This window comes from Odocoileus virginianus, chromosome 27, assembly GCF_023699985.2.
Source record: "Odocoileus virginianus isolate 20LAN1187 ecotype Illinois chromosome 27, Ovbor_1.2, whole genome shotgun sequence".
NCBI classification, from domain to species: domain Eukaryota; kingdom Metazoa; phylum Chordata; class Mammalia; order Artiodactyla; family Cervidae; genus Odocoileus; species Odocoileus virginianus.
The window spans coordinates 32,623,201-32,643,971 of NC_069700.1; the positions used below are offsets into that span (position 1 = coordinate 32,623,201).

The 20,771-nt window shown below is 55.1% G+C and overlaps 1 protein-coding gene across 2 annotated transcripts; it reads left to right on the plus strand.

The window, feature by feature from the left end:
* The first annotated feature begins 1,831 nt into the window (after positions 1-1,831).
* On the plus strand, positions 1,832-19,057 carry MTCH1 (mitochondrial carrier 1). 2 transcript variants are annotated; one of them, XM_070456524.1, is made up of 12 exons: positions 1,832-2,183; positions 6,390-6,474; positions 9,421-9,527; positions 9,942-10,019; positions 10,291-10,348; positions 10,655-10,706; positions 12,107-12,166; positions 14,596-14,689; positions 16,659-16,706; positions 16,886-16,953; positions 17,179-17,254; positions 18,223-19,057. In XM_070456524.1, exons 1-12 carry the CDS (start codon positions 1,863-1,865, stop codon positions 18,292-18,294), a joined length of 1,119 nt encoding a protein of 372 aa, XP_070312625.1. In that variant the 5' UTR covers positions 1,832-1,862; the 3' UTR covers positions 18,295-19,057. The 2 variants fall into 2 exon arrangements, with proteins under 2 accessions (XP_070312625.1, XP_070312624.1); XM_070456523.1 differs by having other exon boundaries at positions 1,833-2,183; positions 14,596-14,740.
* The last annotated feature ends 1,714 nt before the right edge of the window (positions 19,058-20,771 follow it).

Consider the following 20,771-nt stretch of genomic DNA (forward strand, 5'->3'; position numbering starts at 1 on the left):
CTCTTCCTCTTGGTGTCCCCATGAGCCCCAAGTTGTGGTAATTTAGCTACAGGGCAGTTTTACATTTGCTTCCGCTCTGTTCCCTAGGGGTATAATGGCTGTCACTGACCTATTTTTACTTCAATTTCTTCGGGGAAATTATTCAATTACTTAAAAACAATTCACTGAACACTTTCTGTGGAAGATACAGAACAAAGCAAGACAACACAATAAAGCCGCCTTATAGAGAACCAGTTTGAAAGGACCAATCATACACAAAAAGTAAGGTGACTACCCAAGGTGGATAAAAGGCTAATGGCCTTTCCTATCAGAAAGGAAGGAAAAACAGAGAACTGGAGAAACACAGAGAGGAAAAGCCCAAAGGAGGAGAAGATTTGTGTGAGAAGATTTCCTTTCAGAAGGAAGGTGAAGGGTTCCTTCTAAAAAAGGAAGGAAACCCCCCTTCTGGGTGGAGTTATTAAGGCACTGTAACGTTAAATGAAGCTGACTTTAAGGTCCCCGTTAACAAAGTTAAATCAGAAACCAGACCAAAGGAAGTCTTTTAAAGTGCTCCTGGGGGTGGGAGGTAGGTTAGACGAAAACACTGTAACCTGAGAGGACAAGGAGACTTTACAGTGAGTTAGACCAGAGCAAGCCTGGGCTGAGGACGTCAGCGTGGAGGAGAGAGCAATGAGGGAGGCACCCTGACAGGCTTGGGACGTGGAAAGTATATGGAGTATTTATTGTCAGGAGTAGCCAGCGGAAATGTGGCTTTTTAGAGGGCAGGAAGGGAGTCAGGAAGGGCAGATTCCAGGAAACTAGGACTAAGAGTTCAGAAGGCAGACTATTCTCAAGAACTTTCTCACAACGAAGACAGGATAAGTACAAAGAGATCAGGTCACCCATTGCTGTGTCCCTGCTGAGACTAGGATCCTCGATTCATTCCCTTTAAACAGAAGCTTATTTTGAGCACCCCCACAACTAGCAGGTTCTACGTGTTGCTGCAGGGAGTGTGCACACTTACAACATGAACAGGGCACGTAGAATAAATACCTTCCTCACAGGACTGTCAAGAGGCCATACTTGAGTCAACTTGTTCAAAGCACTTCAAAAAGTGGCACAAATAAGTACGATTTAAGAGTCACCTATGACTTGCTTTTATCAACTAAAGGTGAGACTATCGGCTCCTAGGAAAATGCTTGCAGGTGCTCACACTGAAGGACTAATTAAAACCTTCCGACCCGACGAAGAAAATTCCACGTACTCTAGCGCAGAATACACAGTATAACCGCGAACTCGAAGGCAGGTTGACGAAGGCTCAACTGCCAAGGAGAAAGATCACAACCGCCGAGGGGGCAACTGGGTCTGGACGAGTGAGGAGGGCAGCGGTGTGAGACAAGTCTGGGGAGAGCAAAGGGACTCAGCCTGCCACAGGAGTCCTCGCAGGCCGCGGGGCCCGGGATGCGGGCCGCAAAGGGGCGGACCCAGAACCGCGGAGAAGACTCCTGAAGCCAGGGATGGGGGGAGCTTGGGAGCGCCTCAGACCATATTGGGGGCGCCTGGCTTCCAGAACCGCCGAGCCCCTCCCCCCCCGCCCTGGGGGCGCGTCCAGGCCTGCGGCGGCCTTCACAGTCTCCGAGGCCACGGCCCCGGCCGTCCGCGACCACTGACCCCCAGCCCACGGCTCGGCGCTGAGCTAGGCCCCAACCCTGCCGGGTGTGTCTGTTGTGGGGGGGCCCACCTCCAACAGCCCCCAAGCCACACTCCCGCATCCCCCGCCGCCAGCAGTGGTGCGGCCCGGGCCCGCCCCCTGACGCATGACGCAGAGGGGCGTGGCGCCCGCCCCGTCACGTGACGGGGGAGTGACCTCGCCGCCCCGCGCCATGGGGGCTTTGGACCCGGAAGTGGCGTCCTGGGCTCCCGGCGGTGCCGCGGGGATGGCGGGAGCCGGAGCTGGAGCCGGAGCTCGCGGTGGGGCGGCGGCGGGGGTCGAGGCCAGGGCTCGCGACCCGCCGCCCGCACACCGCGCGCATCCGCGCCACCCTCGGCCGGCGGCGCAGCCCTCGGCCCGCAGGATGGACGGTGCGTCCGGGGGCTTGGGCTCCGGGGACAACGCCCCGACCACCGAGGCTCTTTTCGTGGCGCTTGGTGCAGGAGTGACGGCGCTCAGCCACCCGCTGCTCTACGTGAAGCTGCTCATCCAGGTGTGGGGGTCAGGGGTGCCACGGGGAGATGGGGGGCCGATGTGAAGGTGACCGGCCGCGGTCTGGAAGGGGATGGGGCCGGGGGGGTGGAAGGAGATGGATTTGAGGAGGGGGGCAGAGAAGGCGGGGTGGTGCGCAGGAGCGGCAGAAGACTAAAGCGGTGAGGGTTTTAGGGATGCAGCGGGCATAGTTTGGGGGTGCAGGAGACGAGGGCAAAAGGGTCAGCGACAAATTTGGGAGAAGATAAAAGGAATGAGGAATTTCGGGATACAGGGGAGGGGGCGATGAAACGAAGAGATAAGTTTAGGAGATGAAAGAACGGAGGCAATGGACTTGGACTTGGAGGGGAGGGGCCGTCTTTTGGGGTGAAAGAAGCAACAGAATTGGGGGAGGGGTGGGAAGTTTTTGGCGATAGGGTGGAGAGGAGGATTGGGGGCCAAGGCACAGTATTCAGATGATGAACACTTGTTTAGGGTGAAGGAGAACCAAAGCTCTGAATTTGATAGAGATGGATTTAAAGCGATTTAGGAGGATGGAGGGGGGAGCGGGACAAAGGACTGGGGTCATGGCCAAAAATTTAGGAAAGAAAAAGGGGCATCAGCTTCTGGAGAGGAGGGGACAGAGGCACAGGATTCAGTGTTGATGGAATTTGGCGGAGACGAAGGATTTAGCACAGGAAAGCTATCGGTTTACAGGAGATGGGGGCTCTGGATTTGATGGCGACGACAGATTTGATGGGAGGAGGGGACAGGATGACGTGCTTTGGAGGAGGGGAGCAGATAGGGAGACGCGGTGGGGGGAGGAGTAGTGGCGATCCGTCTGGAAAGGGGAGCGAGGCGGAGGCTTTGTAGGGGGGAAAGGGATGACGCATTTGGAGAACATTGAAATCACGGTTGGGGGCCGGAGTGGTCTGGGCGTATTGGAATTGGCCAGAGGGGCCGCTTGGGAACACAAGGTGGGAGGGTATGTAGGGACTGGGGCAGACTGAGGCCAAGGTAGGCTGTCTCTGCAGTCGAGGCATGCAGGGGCACTGGGCGCATTTGGTCGGAGCAGCATTGCCTTTACGGATGAACTGGGCTGCTTGAGAAGGGAGACGGAGCTGGAAGGGGGCGGGGTGCAGGGGTGGAGGGAGTGCCTTTGGCAGAATTAGGTGGGCGTGACCGAGAGGAGCGCAGCCTAGATGGGGTGGTTCAGGCCTGGATTGATACCTGAAGATTCAGCCTAGAATTTTTAGCTAAGAAGCAGGAGGGGTTAACAATTGAGATGGAAACCTAACCAAATCTTGAGGTTTGATTTGAGTTGAGGCAAATGGGTATCAGATTTACTGTTCTGATAACGGAGTGAGAGTGGGAGATACAGTTGGAAAGAGAAGGACTTGAGAATAGGAGTAATTGCAATCTGGGTCTGAGGAACCCGGGCCAGTGGATTTTGGAGTGCGGCAAGGAACATGACAAAGAATGAGGACATTCAGTCTTGGAAGTGACTGACAGGGTAAAGGTTGAGACTGGTGTCTGGCTGTGATTTGGGAGTAAGGGCTGCTTTTCTCATAAAAATTCAGGTTGTATCTGCACCAATAGAGATCACAGGTTTGGGAGAGGAACTGAGGCTTTGGAACTGGTGGTACCCGAGATGAGAAGCAAGGATGACGGAATGAGATTGGGCAAGGACTGTGACTTCAGGGTGGCCAATAGGAGTGTCTGTGGAGTAGATGCTGCTGGATTACAAAGAATTGGGCAGAGGTCTCCATGTGAAGAAAACTGGAAGTGGCTTCATCATTTGGACCTTGGTAGGAGAAGGTCCTCCCTTCTCTTTTCTAGGAGAAGAAAATTGAATTAAGGGTCACTAGGAAAAGCAGTTGAGGAATGAGAGCAAATAGGAAATGAGGGAGAACAGGGAATTAGGGAATGAGGGAGTCGAAAGGGTGAGGCAGTTTGTGGGTGATAAGGATGAGTGAGCCCAGTTGGGGTGACTGAGGTGGTCTGTCCTGTTTGAACGCAGCTGGTGCTGATTGTAACATATTTGAGGGTGAAATCTTAAATGGATATAGTTTGGGAATTAAAGATAACATTTTGCAAAAAGGAAGATTCCAGTTTGGGGTTGGGTGGCAGGATTGGAGTGGCAGATTTGGGGGTTGTCCCAGAAAAGTGAGTAATTATAGAGAATCTGCCTGCAATGCGGGAGATCTGAGTTCAGTCCTGGTTCGGGAAGATCCCTTGGAGAAGGGAATGGCAACTCAAGTCCAGTATTTTTGCCTGGAGAATTCCATGGACTGAGGATCCTGGTGGGCTACAATCTGTGGAGTTGCAAAGAGTCGGACACGACTGATACGACACAACAACCCGTTAAGTGAAAAGAATGTGGTGCCTGAGATCAGGGTTTATGGGTGTTAGGGATTTGAGGGACTGGCTCTGTCAGTATCTGGTATAGAGCCACAGCTTTGGCAGTGGTTAGGACTGAGTTAACAGATTTGGGGACGAAAGCCGGTGAATAGACTTGGGAACAAATAATTAAAACTTTGAGAGTGAAGAACATTCCTGGTGGTTCAGTGGTTAAGAATCCCCCTGCAGGGGACACAGGTTCCATCCCTGGTCGGGGAAGATCCCACACGCCTTGGGGCAGCTAACAGGAGATAGATAGCCACTGCAATGAGAGGCCTGAGCACTGCAACTAGAGAGCAGCCTGCAACCAGAGCAAGCCCGCTTGCAGCAGTGAAGACCCAAAAACTTTGAGAGTGAAGGGAATAGGAGTGAGATAGGATCAGCAGGCCTACGATAACACAGATGGAAGTTAAGAAAATAGACTCCACAGATTTGGGAATATGGGTGAAGGGACTGAGCAGGTTTAAGGGTGAAATCGATGGGGCTGCCCATCAATTTGTGGTGACTGAAGTGGATAAAGCAGTAAAAGGGCAGCGACTCCAACTTGGAGCTGAGGGTATAAAGAAATATGGCCTGTATAAGAGCAAGACCAGAACAAACCTAACCTCAGAACCTCCGCGCTTTTAGCCCCGAAGGAGAAAGGTCTGAGGGGGAGGGCTCACTGCTTAGGTCACCTGGCCCAGCCCTTCCCTCCAACTCCCCTGTGCTAGATTTTTTCTTGTAAGAAGTTCTCCGTCCTGGAGGGAGTTTCTTAAGTCATAATCAGTAATCTGTCATGCGGCTCAGAATCCCATCTGCAGGAGACAACCTCAACTTACAGAAACACTTGACTAAAGTGAAGAAGCAAAAACTTTAAGCCCAGAAGAAGCTGGAAGCATGCATAGTTCCACTGATGAGGCAGCACTTCCCAATCCTGCTGTTTTTACTCTTTTTCACGTCCTAGCGGAGCTCCCCTGGTTCATCTGGGCTGCTCTGAAGGTTCCCTGCCAGGGAGGGGCCCTCTCACACCCCACTGAGGTGCTGGTCTCTTGGACACCTTGCCTCTAAAGGGGAAGCAGAGAATCCTCTCATTAATCGGCAGTATGACAAATGGCCTCACCCCTCAGGAGAAGCCCTCTCCTCCTCACAGAGATTAGGGTGGCTTGGTCCTTCACTTGCCCATGACTTTAGCAGACACCTTAATTATAATCGTCACCTGTACAGCAAGAATTATAACCCTACAGAAATGAGGGGGTCATTCTGTCCCAGGGATGTGAGGTGATCAAGGTTAGATCACTGGTGAGGAATTGTTTGAAGTGACAGTGTGCTCTGCTGGGGAGTGAGAGGGACGGATCTGTGACGTCTGCAGAGTGTGCAGGAGGAAATTTGAGGGGTGCAGGAGCCATCTGAAGTCTGGGGCTGAGATCTGGGTGCGATAGGTTTTTGTGTTGCCACCTTGGGACTGAGACTGGAGTGATGTTTTTTCCCCTAGAGATGAGAATTAACTGAGATTTTTTTTCTGAGATAAGCATGGGTTTGAAGTACCTGAACGTGGGGTGAGGGGAGAGTCCCTGCACTGGAAATATCTGGAATTGGGAGGTAATAACGTTGGGGGATGGGTGGCTTGGATTGTGGTGAGTGGAATCTGGAACTGGACACTTCTGTGCCTTGAGCGATTACATGATGCTGATAGTTAACATGAAATTCTGGGTATGTTTTGACGGGGAAAGCGTCATCAGGAACAGCACTGGGCTCTGTGGGAGGAGAGTTTGAGGCCTGGGAAAGATAAGAAGGGAGACCGAATCAGCAGGAGAATCTGACTCTGCCCCTTTGCTTGTTGATTCTGAAGGTGGGCCATGAGCCGATGCCCCCCACCATTGGGACTAACGTGCTGGGGAGGAAGGTCCTCTACCTGCCGAGCTTCTTCACCTACGGTGAGTGTGCTCCCCAGGCAGGAAAGCCCATGCCGAGAGACATGAAAGAACCGTCAAGCAGGGAGCAGGCCCAGCTGGGCCCGGGGAACGTGCTGGGGGCCGCATGGGGTACCCAGCATCAGAACTGGTGTGGGAGTGGGGTCGGGGATGGTGGGGTGTTGGGATGGGAGCTGGTGATCAGCACGGCTGTGGGCCAGTCCCTCTGCCCAGGCTGCCCGCGGTCAGCGGGAGAGCAGAAGGGTGCCCGAGAGAGGGCTGTCCGGGACAGTGTTCCTGTCATCTCTGCCACCCCGGGCTGTGCCTGGGAGCGAGGGCTGCGGGGGTTTTCCTTTGTTTCCCTCCTGAGCAGTCTGGCTGTCCTGTTACCAGTTCCTCGGCCTTCCTGCTCCTCCAGCAGGAGGCTTGTTGGGCCTCCTGGCTTCCTTTCCTGCCCTGTTCCCCAGGCAGAAGTGCCCTCTCACTCAAGCACCCCCATCCCCTGGGGTGAGACCCACTCAGGTGGGTCTCTGCGTCACCTCTGGCCCTGATGACCTGCTGCAGCTCCGAGCTGCTCCAGCCCTGCCCGCCTTGTCAGCTGCTGCCCATCCAGGTCCTTCATACAAGCTCAGCAGCTCAGCCTGCCTGCGGGTCTCTCCATCAAGAAGCCCACTGCGGTGGGTGGGGCTTGCCCGATGCCCACACTGTTCGTCCCCCGACCCACAGCCGGCCAGGACCATTTCACATCTACCATCCCTGCCCGCCTCCCAGTGCCCACCCTCCCCGAGCTTCTTTAAAGGTGCCTTTGCTCTCACAGCCGGGCTGATCCCCACATGCCCCACCCATCCCTGCTCTTCTTATCTGTGTAGTCAGTCCAGAACAGTCCTCTGAAAAGCTTTCCTTCTGCTAAATAACTTAGGCCCTAGCGCCCCCTGCCCCCCTCCTCACCGTTTTTCCATGTCACACACTCTTGGCTGAACCTGGTCTCCCATTTTTCTTCCAGTTTTGCCACCTTGTTGAGTACAGCATGGGTCAGGTGGAAGATGTCATCTTGGGGGAGGAAGTCTGTTCATATTTGTTTCATTTAAAAATCGTCAGTGTTGGGGAGGAGGACGTCACTGGTTTAGGAAGCCCTCCCCACCCCCATCGCACAATGAAGCCAGTGTACACAGTGAACACTCGCCCTGCGGGAGGCCGGGTGGCGGGCTGCCAGCCCCGCGCCGCCGTCTCTCTGTACACAGCCGTGCCGGGCTCTAGACCTAGAGAGACGGGAGCCCAGACTGTCTCTGTTGATGTCCCACAGCCATTCTTGAAAGGACGCAGGGTGGAGGGTCTTGACGGTCATCTTACAGCCCCTTGTGAAGACCAGCCGAGTCCTGAGGTGCCCCCCGCCCCGTTTGTATAAATGTGGTGTCAGTGCAGATGGTGGAAGTAGATGCCTAATGGGAATTTCTGGACACCATACCTGCGCTCGAGTTAGGGATGGGGCCCAGCTGTCTGTCTGTCTAGACACTGTCTGGACAGGATCTCTTCCTCCCCATCACGTTGAAAAGCCTGACAGTCTTCAGCCTTCTTCCAGGAAGGACCTCCTTTCCAGTTTTTTGGGGGACTACAGAGAAACCGTGGAGTGATGGAGCCCCTGGCCAGCCAGGGGGCCCATTGGCCACACAGAGGCCTCTCCAGGCGTTTCTGCCTACCTTTCTTTGCCCTGGTTCATAATTCAGCTCTGAGATGGGGAGAGGTAGGCGTGCTTCCTCCTTTTCTTCTGGCTCGGAGACTGGGTGGAAATAGAAAGAGGCTAAGTGTCCTCTCTTTCTGGAACTCAACGCTCAGGCTTTATCCCACCAGCTCTCCTTCCGGCTGCCTGGAGCTCCCTTCCCCCAAAACAAACCTTCCTTCTGCCTGTTCCCTCTGCTCTGAGGCGGGGCGTCCTCCTGGTGGCCCAGCCTCCTCTCTCCTCCTGTCTCTTTCCAGCCCTACCCCTGGCTCCGGAAGCCAAACCAGCAGGTGCCAGGTGCCCTGGGGCCGGGAAAGTCGTGGAGCTGCCGGGCAGAATGGCTGCCGGCAGACACCGTGAGGGGAGGACAGGCACCTTGCAGGTTCCCGCCACTGTGCGGAGCTGGAGAGCCGAGGTCAGGGCTTCCAGGGAGGGAATGTTGTGCTAGCTTCCAGGCACTCAGGTTTCTAAAAATTAGTCTTGTTGCCTTTTTGAACATTGTCTAAAAGTTGATATTCAATGAAATAAAGCAACAAAACGTTAAGAAAGTATCCTTTTAGAGACCCTCACGAAAACCACTGACTTAGATAAGGTCCAGCTTCCCTGACCACTTAAGTTTTTTCTGTAGAGTAGTTCATTGGTGCCTCTATTTTAGTTTTTTCTTAACTGGTTCCCCACCCTGCCCCACCAACCCCCATAATAAATAAATGCCAGGAGGTGCCCGGTGGGGTCCTGGGTGCAGCACAGTGACAAAGTGGGCATGCCTCTCTCCGTGACGTGCCCAGGGGGCCCTCTCGAGCCTTTCTCCTGGGAGCCCTTCCTTTTCCTTTTCCCTCCCTTAGGTTGCAAACTTCATTGTTCCCTGGGGGCAGTCTTTTTCCTTTTTTTTCCAGAGGAAAACATTTTTCAGCAGCAGCAGAGTTGGTTCCTTGGTTGTAGCACTGAAGCTGCTGAGTTGAAAACCCGTCACTCTATTTGCCAAGGAGATTTTTCACAGCTAAAAAAAAGAAAAACATAAACCTGTTTGTCAAAAAATATATATGTTTTGAAAGTTTTGCAAAAGGAAATGGGCTAGAGAAGACGTTTGGGAGTGGGGCCCAAGTGCTCCCGGGGTTGTGGCCGGTGCTCCCTCCCATGACGGAATCCGGCAAGTACCGAGGGACAAGGCCGCGTCTGGTCTGGGTGTGAAGTGTGACCCAGGAGTGGGTGCGCTGGGACTGGGGTGTGACGCTGCCCCATCTGCTCTCCCGCAGCCAAGTACATCGTGCAGGTGGACGGGAAGATAGGGCTGTTCCGAGGCCTGAGCCCCCGGCTGATGTCCAACGCCCTCTCCACTGTGACCCGGGGCAGCATGAAGAAGGTGAGCCCGGGGCAAAGCCAGGACCGGCTGCCCAGCGCCCCCCCGAGCTCCCTGGCCCCCCCTGCAGGCCACTGTGGGCACCCGTAGTGCTTCTTGGTGCCCGGGTTGGTCGGGGCTCCCCACTGCCCCCTCTAGCACCATAGCCAGACTCCAAGGCTGGGTGGTCTGGTGCTGAGTCCCCTCAGTTGGAAACACTCCTGCCCCCCAGTCCTCCCTGTGACACTCAACAGGGGCTTTCCCCACCTAACTCCAGCCCTGGGGCGGGGGGGGGATTTCCCACGCTGGGCCCCACTAACGGACATGACCAGGAAAAGCAGCTGGAGCTGCTTCCTGCCCTCTGCATCCCCTCCCAGTCCCAGCTCGGAGGCGCGCTCATACTTTGCTTCTGATCCACCTCTGCTCTTTGCATCTCAGGTTTTCCCTCCAGACGAGATCGAGCAGGTTTCCAACAAGGATGACATGAAGACTTCTCTGAAGAAGGTGGTGAAGGAGGTGGGTACCCGGAACTGGAGAAGAGCCTGATCATTATCTCTTACTGCCAAGTTGGGCCAGTCGGTGAAGAGTCACAGCTGGGGCCTCCTGCGTGCTCAGTGGAGGGCGGAGGACAGGGTTGTGCGCGGTGACACCAGGGCCCATCCGAGGTAGACCGACCCGTGTGGGAGCCTCGGGATCTTGGTTTCTCCCCGTTACGTGCTCATCGCTCCCCGTGAGTGTCAGTTCCAGAGACAGGCCAGACCGAGTCCCCGCCTCTGCTCTCTTACAGACCTCCTACGAGATGATGATGCAGTGTGTGTCGCGCATGCTGGCCCACCCCCTGCATGGTGAGCCGCCCCACTGGAGACCGCATCCCAGCCGTGGGATGAGCCCTCGTGGATGGTAGACAGGGAGCAATAGAGTGACTGGGAAGTAGTGTTACTGGGATCGGCCAGGCGTCCAGTCCAGAGGAGCTGGGGCTCTTCCCAGGCAGAAGAAATGGGACGTGATCACAGGAATCCCAGAGGCTGCGTCCCCTCCTGGGCTCGGATACAGGCCCCGTGGTGCAGTGGCCACCGCGCCGGGCATCGCGGCCAGGGAGCTGTGGGCTTTGGCGGTTGTGTCACCTCTGTGTGTGTTTCCTTTCTCCTCAGTCATCTCAATGCGCTGCATGGTCCAGTTTGTGGGACGGGAGGCCAAGTACAGGTGGGTAATGCTTCTCAGGATGGGCAGGAGGGCCCTGTCACTACTCAGAGTCTGCTGGGACTGGCCAGACTGGGATCAGCTCCCGCCCCGTCTCTGCCCTGTTTCTAACAGCTTCAGAGGAGTGAGCTAGTGACTTCTGTAGTCTGAGTCCAGGGCATCTTCTCCTCACTCATCTAGGGCGTCCCTGGATGAGCTTGGACACCCTGCAGAGGGGTGGGTGGGATTGGAGTCCATTTGATTAGGGGTCCTACTGGGGTTCCCTCCTGACCCCTGGGTTATGTCCTGACTCTGTCTCCAGCTGCCAGAGGAGCAGGCCTATAGTTGGTTCCCTCCTCTGCTAAGCCGCCATCCATCCCGTGGGCTCAGCGCTTGTCCCTCCCGTTGTTTACCTGCCATGGTACTGAGCTATGGGGTCATCGGTGTGCTGACCCCGCCCTTCTCTGGGGCACTTGTGCCCTCCCTCCCCTCTGGGTGCAGGACAGGAGGGGTTCCTGGAGACACAGCGCAGGAGTCACACACTTGTCACCCTCTCAGCTTCCCAGTTCCTGGGCTCGGTGGCTTCCTGCAGCTGTCCTTGGGGCCACTGCCCTCCTTTTGAGTTCGCTAATGGGAAATTGGCCCAGTCCCCCAGTGGGCTCAGAACCCAGTGGGCCAAGCCACAGTCCTGCGAAGCAGGGTACTGGGGTCCGGCAGGGCTCTGGCTCCCATCACCTTTCACCTCGGCCACCCCGTCCCCTCAGCTTTGCAGAGCCTCCCTGCATTGTCCCGGCCCCAGAGGTTGCAGTTGAGCCTCCTTTGCATTTCACACCTAAGACGTCCCAGCCTGCCCTCCGATGGCTCAGTGCTGCAGCACGCGGGTCACACGTTCCCAGCTCCCTGCTGGGGTAGGCCAGGTGTCTTTTCCCAGGCTGGGCGATCTGAGCGGTCAGCTGAAGGGCCTTCTGCTGCCTGGGCCCTCTCTTCCTTCCCTGCCCTCTGGGAAGGAGCCTCTCTCCACCCGCCTCCTCTCTCTCTCTGTCAGGCATGCAGGCTCCAGAAGGTTGTTCAGCCAGAGCTGAGCACACGAGCCTGCCGGGAGAAGGGCCCATCACCTTGTAGCAGCCCAGGCCAGAAGGTTCATTCCTACATTCCAGATCCACGCAAGATAGCCATAGAGAACTGGGGTTCTGCCCCCGGTGGGGTGGGTTTCCTAGTCTCAGTGAACTGTGTCGATGCCCCCTCACCCCCAAACAAGGGCTGTGGCCGTCTCCACTTGGGTTCCGCCTGGCGACAGAGGATGTCCCCTCCCCGTCCCGGCCAGGGCCGGATGGCTCTGAGCAGGGGCGGGGGCTGTGCTCCCCACCCGGGTACGGGCTTCTCACAGGTGCCCGGTGACCTCGTGTCCCCTGTGTTCTCCACAGCGGCGTGTTGAGCTCCATTGGGAAGATCTTCAAAGAGGAGGGCCTGCTGGGATTCTTTGTGTACGTGAGTTTTATACTCCCTGTAACTGCCATGGAGCAGGGTCTACTAACAGGCGCGTTCTCAACCCTCAGGCCGCGGCTGCTAGCCTCAGATTAACCGCTGCGCCTCGGCTCGGCCCGTAGAGCTCCACAGCATGTGCGCTGCGGACCGGCAGAACCAGAGCTGCCCAGCCCCCTCCACGACAAGGCTCATAGAACGATGGTACTGTCCGTCCAGCACACCGGGCGTGCGGGGAACATCCCCCCACCCCAACCCCACTGCCTCCGTCCGTTTGCTCCAGGGCTGGGGGTGGGCACAAGGCTGGCCTTCAGGAGGTCTTCAGCTCGTCCATCGTCATTGGTTTCACTGCAGAAAAATAGCTGGAAGTCTGTGACTTGGGCTGAAGGTCAAGCCCTGGGCAGCTCGTAAACTGACTCCAGCTGATGAATCCCGTTTAACAAAGTAGTTCTTCATATTCAACATTTGGGCTTCCCAGGTGGTGCTAGTGGTAAAGAACCTGTCACCCGTCTGCCAGTGCAGGAGATGTAAGAGACACAGGTTTGATCCCTGGGTTGGGAAGATCCCCTGGAGAAGGAAATGGCAACCCACTCCAATATTTTTGCCTGGGAAATCCCATGGACAGAGGAGCCTGGCAGGCTATAGTCCATGGGGTCGCAAAGAATCAGATACAACTGAAGTGACTTAACATTCAGAATGTTTCGCACAGTCCCTGTCTCTGGCTTCTCTTAAAAAGTTAAGACCTAGCCGTGCCGGGCCTGCATTTCTGCAGAGCAGCTGTCGGGATGGCGGGGCACACCATCTCCTGAGGGTCCCAGACCCTCCACCCTACTTGTGTCTCACACCCACCTTGTTCCAACTGTAAAGAAAACTCACACTGTATAAAAAGACTGTAAACCATGAACAGAACCCAAAAGCCAGGCCTTAGAAATATTTTTGTTTTGCTTTTTTTAGGTCTAAACGCTGACATACATGCTGTCATGAGCATAGTGTGCTAGACGTGGGGCTCTGTGTTAACTCACGTTGAGGTGTCACAGTCGGCCAGGTGTTCTGCATGTAGGCGTGTGTGCGGGTGTATGTGGTTCTCAGCAGGAGGTGGATTTGCCACAGGGGACATAAGTAATGTCCGGAGATGCCTTCTGGTTGTCACAGCTGGGATCTAGTGGGTAGAGACCAGGGATGTTGCTAAACATCTCGAAATGCAGAGGTCGGCTCCCATGACAAAGAATTTACTCAGCCCTAAAGGTCGACAGTGCCAAGGTTGACAAACTTTGATTTATATACACACACTTATTCAAATGTACGTTCATATCTATGTATATCTATATGTGTGTGTGTGTGTATGTGAATAAATATTTGCTTGCATGACTAGTACTTCAGACCTTAAAACACTGCATATCACCACCTCTGGTATTTTTCACTCTCGCTGTATATATACATTCTATTCTGATGTGTGAATAGGACTCCCACACAACAGCTGCTTACCCATTGGATTCTTTTTTTCTGTTGCATATTTGTAGAACATGATGTATGTGCTCAGAAATCCCTGAGTGTATATGTGAAAAGTCAGTCTGAACACAGATGGAACCAACAGGATTGGGAATTGCATTCATGAAGGTTCATTTTATTAATATCCCTCATATCATGTTAATAGGTGTGTTATTTTTTTTTTAACTTTTCAGGTATCTTGAAATATTTTTAAAAATTCAAAAATTCTAATTCTGCATCCTCTCCCGAAGATACAGCCATTCTCCTGAAGCTCTTTCCACATCACTTCATATCTAAACAAGCAAATGAACACATTTTTTTAAAAAAAGCAGACCACAAGGATCACACAGGACCAATTGATACCAGTCTGGCTTTTTACCCTCAGCACTGTATCTTAAGAAAACTTCATATTACTATGTAGAGGTGCTTATTCTAAAGGCCATCACTTTAAAAGACAGCCCTCCTTACAGAAGCTTGTATGGAGTGTCTTTGGTGGAATGTTCCAGGGGTGAAGACAGACGCCCTGAGCAAAGTTTTGTGAGAGTTGATTAGGTAAAGAGGCAAAAGGAAAAATGCCAAAAGTGTAGGTACTTTTTCTTTATCTGCATTTGAAAATCCCAGATTTTGCAACATTCATATCCTAAGGCCCAGCTTCTATAGTTTGAATACCGCTTCTGAGATCATAGACTTAACTTGTGCTATCATATGTGGCATGTAGCGCACACCCCACCTCCCCACACCCTGCGAAGAAAGGAACACTGCCTTCCTGGTGTGGATAGCCGCTGGCCCACGCGGCCCCTGCAGGCTCCCTTCCTGAGGTGGTGCTGGTAGATAACGCTGAAGTTTAGAGCTTGGAACATCCTTGCCTACTTCCTGGGTGCAGAGCCCCAGGGAATTGCTCCCTTCCCTCTCCTGCTCATCTCTGCTCACCTTGTTTTTTTAGCGGCTTAATCCCTCACCTCCTGGGCGATGTCGTTTTCTTGTGGGGCTGTAACCTGCTGGCCCACTTCATCAATGCCTACCTGGTGGATGACAGCGTGAGTGACACCCCAGGGGGGCTGGGGAACGACCAGAATCCAGGTTCCCAGGTTGGTTGGAACAAGGACTTGTCCATCTTTCCATGTACTGCTGATGCCCAGGGTCTGGGGCAGACTCAAGGACTCTGGGATTCTTGAGCACTGGGCTCAGGGGCTGGAGAGGGTCCCTGGCGGGGAGCGGTCTTAGCAGAAGACCTCTGACGGTCCCTGGGTGAACTTTGTCTCCGAGGAGATGAGATCGCTAAGGAGACCTAGAGGGGCTTACGGGATGCCCATCACTGGGCAACTTCACTGATAACACGGATGCAGACGTTATCCAAGGCTGGTTTGAGACAGTGACCCAGCTAGGGGTCCCTAGGAAGTCAGGAGATAGACCAGCTCATGATAACTTGTCAGCTTTCACTTAGTGTTTGGGGCTTGCTCAGGCCCTTTTGTGAACGTGGGTGTCTGATCCTGACAGCACCCCAGTTGTGAAAGGAGCAGAGTGGGGGTGACACCGTGTTTTACAGACAGATGAGCCCCAGAGATTGAAGGGCTGTCCTGAGGCCCTTGGCCGTGAGTTGACAGGGCTGGGGCTAAGTCTGTCTCCCTGGGCCCAGCCGAGGGTGCTCCAGTCAGCTGGGACATGTGCCACGCAGGCGCACCCCACTCTTGTTAGCAGGAGTCTGCACAGACCCCTCAGCTGGTTGGGTCAGTCATGGGGAGGCCTTGCTCCTTCTAAAAGGCACTGGTTAAGAAAGTTGGGGACTTGATAGGTTGACTAGTTCTGCCTGAACCAAGATACGAGTTGGGGGGGGCCGTGATGGGCCAGGGCTCCTGGTAGCCAGACATCCCAACAGCAGGGATTGCCTGCCCCAGGAGGGTTGACGAGGGCCTGGGGACTTGTCTGCCAGAATCGCCTTGTTGGGGGTGGGGGGCTCATCGTCTTGTGTCTGTGTCTGGGCCCCAGAATGGCAGTTGTGGGGTGAGAGTGGTCTGGGAAAGAGTTCATGGTGAAGAGTGCCTCAGAACTCGTAGCTAGGGCAGAGGGAAACGGGCCATTTGAATTGGGTAAGTGGAGTCTTACTGGCCTTTTAATGTAAGCAAATGCAAGTCACAGTAATTACAGTAGCACACCCATGACCCTACCGTCACACAAAGAACAAGCTTGGGAGAGCTGGGGTGTCGGTGGGCGGTCATCCCACGGCTGACGGCTTCCTCCGGTCCAAGTGGGCAGGTGTTTGACCAGGGGCTGCTGCCCTTAACCTCTGACAGCAGCAGTCAGCACTTAATTGAAAGTATTTTTCAAGTGCTTAAGGCTAAGATGAGGCTGCTGCTCAAGCAGAAGGCCCAGCAGACCTCCGCCCAGGGTTGCGAGGCGTCCATCTGGTGGGGCGGCCCCACCGGAGGCTGAGGGATAGGTCGTTATGCTTCCTGGTTTTGGGCTGTTTTGTGGGCAAAGTTGAATTCAGGAGTTGGGCCTGAAGGAAGTGAGAGTTCGGTGAGGTGGGGGACAGAAAACCCAGAGTTGCCCCTCACCTTTCACTGCGGGACCCAGGGTCCTGTCTGGGTGGTTCAGACGGGCACCTGGCTTTCCGCTCAGTCAGCACTCGTGTGCCGAGCCCTGGGCACTGGTCAGAGGCCTAGTCCTCAGGACTTAGGCTGCAGGCCAGAAGCCCACCTTCCTGCCCTTCACCGCTCACCACCCCTGGTGGGGTCACAGAGGCCCCTTCAGTCCGGATAACCCAATTCCGCCCCCCAGATGATCGCGGCTCTGACTCCCAGGCTGCAGGAGCTGTGGGCAGGCCCTGAAAGTGGGCGCTGCGTGTGTGGCGGGCGTGTGAGGAGCTGAGTGCTAGTGGGGCGCGAGGCCAGTGTGGACGGCAGGGTGAAGGGGGCCACAGAGCAGGCAGTGAGGATGGGACCTGCACGTCTGAAGTCTGCTTCCCGAGCTCGAGAGGCAAACCCGTCTCCCTTTGTCTCTCTCCAGTTCAGCCAGGCGCTGGCCATCCGGAGCTACACCAAATTTGTGATGGGGGTAAGTTGGGCCCCATGGCCCTTTCCACGGTGCTGGGGCCTGGGTGAGGGCTGGGAGGCCAGCTCCGGTGGTTGGAGGCAGGCCTCAGTGAAGGCTGCTGGCACAGGGTGTCCCTGCCCCCTGAACCCGGGGCCGGGGTGGCAGTGGCTGGGGTCGCTGACCCTTGGGTCTCCCTGCAGATTGCGGTGAGCATGCTGACCTACCCCTTCCTGCTGGTCGGTGATCTCATGGCCGTGAACAACTGCGGGTAGGTGTGTGCCCCTCCCCCAGGCACCCTGCCAGGGCTGCTGGGGGCACCTGGCTGAGCCCCTCCCGTCTGCTCTTGTGTGTGGCCTCCGCCCACCTGGCACTCCGGCTTCCTCTGGGATTCTTGTACCCCTTTGGGAGGAATATGTGGGTTGGTATGTGGGTGGCGGCAGCTCTGGCTCCTCTCACCGTCCTCTGGATCTGACACACTCTCCTTCCTGGGCAGGCTTCAGGCTGGGCTCCCTCCTTACTCCCCAGTGTTCAAATCCTGGATCCACTGCTGGAAGTACCTGAGTGTGCAGGTAAGCATGCACTCCAGGGAGTTCTCTCCTCATTTTTCCATAACAGTGATCAGATGGAAAGATTTTTGTATACTCTTCATTACATGGAAAGTTAAGGGCTTGTCATGGAATCCATACCTTTTAAAAGTAAATTTTACTCTTTAGAAGGGGTTTGAGGTGCTTAGACCTGAATTTCCTTAGGAATTAGACATTAGACTAGGTCTTTTCTTCACGTCTTAAAGACTCTTAGGACAAGCATGGGCAAGCCCACAGGGTAGGTGGTGAAGCCCAAGAACTCCTTATAACCTTGAGTGACCTGGGCTGAAGACACACCTGGCCTGTCGGAGGCTGGCCCCTCCTTCCCGCAGGACGCCCTGGGTGCCCAGGGGAGCTTGATCTTGGCGCTGGGCCACGTGGTGAGCTTGGTGAGAGTGCCAGTCTTGAAGTCTTTGTGTTCTGTGCCGACGCACACTTCTGCTGGCTGGAGCTCTGGGTCAGAGGTCCAGGTGGCTGGCCCAGGGCAGATCCTTGGCTCCCCGGCCCTGGTTGGCCTCAGTAGGATGAGGCAGGGGCCTGGGTAGGAGGAACCAGCACACTGACTGGCCTCTGGCTTGAGAAAAGGATGATGGATGGGAGGGAAACAGGGAGGTGTGAGACAGACGCAGGCCTTCAGTGTCTCTGGTGGTTCCACGTGCATCGTGGCCTGTGTATGGGAGGAGCCCTAGGCCACTTGGCTCTGATGCCAGAGGGCAGTGAGTGTCCCCTGGCAATGTCCTGCTCAGGAGCCCCGTCGGCACTGGACACTCTGTGCTTCAGTGCAGAGCAGATTCTGACATTGCCACCGAGGAGTGCAAACCCAGACTGGCTGCCTCCAACCCTGGGGGCTCACAGCTCCCGGCCTTTTGTTGGTCACACGCTGGCCTGGCTCTGCGTGGGTTGAGGAGCCTGGCCTCCCCTCTCAACTGACCTGACTGCTCTTTCCAATCCAGGGCCAGCTCTTCCGAGGCTCCAGCCTGCTTTTCCGTCGGGTGTCATCAGGATCGTGCTTTGCCCTGGAGTAACCTGAATCACCTAAAAAACAAAACAAACCGTGCTGTCTCAGCCTGGCCACCGCGGGTGAGGCCTGATCATCTCGGGGCACCTGTCAGACAACCACCCAGCATCACCTAGATGTGCTCTAGCACGCTGGGCTTCAGTTTCCATGTTTCCCATGTGTCTCTCCAGAAGCAGGGCCTGGGTGGGGGTGAGGCTGTGTCCAGTGGCCTGGGCATTGTTGGACCCGGGGAAGGTGGGGTGGGGCTGGGGAGTGGGGGCCCGATCCACTTACTCTGCAGATTTCCCCAGTCGGCCTCGTGCAGGGGGCCAGAGACGGGCTTGCGGAGGCCCACGCTGGATGGGCACAGGCTCCTGAGGTCAGGTGGCACTGCCCACTCACACCCCTCACATCAGCCCTAGCCGTCATCCTGCAGCTCAGCTGGGGGCTTCGTGCTCTTGCTCTGTAAATAGGGGGTGATCCCCTTTCAGGAGGCTGCCATCACGTCCAGCTAGGAGGCTGTCTTTGTTTTTCTCAACACTACTTGTCTGATTAAGGCAGCACCTTCTAAATGGGAAATCATGTGTCTGCTCAGAATGTGTTCCCCTCCCCATCAAGTTAAAGGCTTGTCGGTTTAATGGTGACGCCTCATGTGCAGGGTATGGTTATCTGTGCAGTTGTGAACACCCAGATGTTAGGCAGATCAGTGTCTCTAGTCATATCCAGTTTAAAGTTCCTAATAAGATCTGACCCTTTCTCCCGCAAATAAATGCATCGGTGGTGATTTGGAACTTTGTGGAGAGTCTCTTATATTCATGAGCTTAACTGTCTGCAGGGTGTTTCTCAATCCTTTGTGGTTGTATGAGAAGTGAAGTGAAGTGAAAGTCGTGTCCACCTCTTTGCAACCCCATGGACTTTACAGTCCATCGAATTCGCCAGGCCAGAATACTGGAGTGGGTAGCTGTTCCTTTCTCCAGAGGATCTTCCCAATCTAGAGATCGAACCCAGGTCTCCCACATTGCAGGCGGATTCTTTACCAGCTGAGCCACAAGAGAAGCCCTGTTGTATGAGAAGGGGCTGTAAAGTGATAGGGCTGGGGGCAGCCCGGGCTTGGCGTAGATCAGTGGGCGGGGGCAGGGGGAGGGTGGGGGCTCAGGTTGTTGGGCAGTTTTCTGAATTAGACAGGCCGAGATGCCAGTTCACAGAGCAACAGCTAGTGCACAGGCCTCTTCCTGGGAGACAGGCCCTCGAAAAGTCCTCCCAGCATCAGAAGATGTTCCATGCAAAAGTCCAGCTGTCCTCAGCACTGTTTGCAGATGATATTGTCGGGTTTTACCAAGTTGGTTGGGTAGCAGTCACATGGGTACAGCAGAAGGGGTAGGTGGCCCAGCTGTGGCACCGAGCTTGGCCTTCTCTAGAAAAGGCAAAGCTCCCTCCGTTTGCTTCTGCCGAACACCAGGGCCTATAAACAGGCAAAACTTACAGATCGAATATGTTGGTCCCTGGAGACTAGGCTTCCAGCTGATGGGGTGGTAATACCAATTGAGGGCCAGCTGGGTTCCCCAAGTGTTCTCTGCCCTTGCTCTAGGGGAGCGGGCTTTGGGAGTTGGGGATTGGGACTTAGGTCATACTTCCTCAGAGTGTGCTGGGTCCTGCCCAGGAACGGCCCTGGGATGCTTTTGCCCTAGTTTACCTCGCATATCCTTGTTCCCCAGGAACACGGGAGCGTGCCCATGCAGGTATCCTGTAAATGTACATTGGTGGGGGGTCACTAAGATCTTACACTCAACCTCAGACAACCGAAGTGGCCGGGAGGGGAAGTACACGGCAAGGCGAGTGGGCCAGGGCTCGCTGGCGTGGATTCTGTAGAGAAGGAATACCCTTCAGAGGCGGGTCTGCCACACAGTGCGTGACCTTTCTCTAGCCCAGCATGGTCTCCCCTGGCACTGACCACTGCCCTGGGGTAGCTGTTCTTCCTGTTGCTCCACCCTCAGGTCCTGTTCTTGCATTAATTGCTTCCTGTGGGCCCCCAGATTCAAGTCAGAGCTGAGCTAGTCCTAAGAACCCCTCCCTCTGACAGCCGCTTCCTCCCAGGTGTTTGGAGAAGCCACCGAGGTGAAGAGCCAGCCTGGGTGAGCCTGGCGAATCACTTTGAGAGGCAGTGCCATTCCCAGGTAATACCCTGGGATTTCTGAATTTCGGGCTCCATCTCAGTTTTTAGCGGAACCAAGGTTTTTTTATTCCTAACCATTTTCAGTTCAGTATTCAGGTGCATGTATTATATATGTGAAATGCTCCCTTTGTTTCCTGGACCTTTCATTGAGGATTGAATCCACCCCTGCCACCCGCTCCCCTAACCCCCCATAGCACCTGGCATGTTTGCTCCCAGTCCTGAAGACTAGAGTGACAAGGTCCTGATCTGAGAAAAGAGAGTGGATTGAACTGGGGTGGGAGAGGGGCGGAGCTGTCTGCAAAAGGAGGGATGATGGGGGTGGGGATATCCTG

Bases quoted from the DNA above. Each gene is read 5' to 3' on its own strand.
- MTCH1 (XM_070456523.1), top strand. From the start codon at position 1,863: ATGGGGGCTTTGGACCCGGAAGTGGCGTCCTGGGCTCCCGGCGGTGCC. The intron at 10,707-12,106 runs GTGGGTAATGCT...TGTTCTCCACAG, and splicing joins GGACGGGAGGCCAAGTACAG to CGGCGTGTTGAGCTCCATTG. The intron at 14,741-16,658 runs GTTGGTTGGAAC...GTCTCTCTCCAG, and splicing joins ACCAGAATCCAGGTTCCCAG to TTCAGCCAGGCGCTGGCCAT.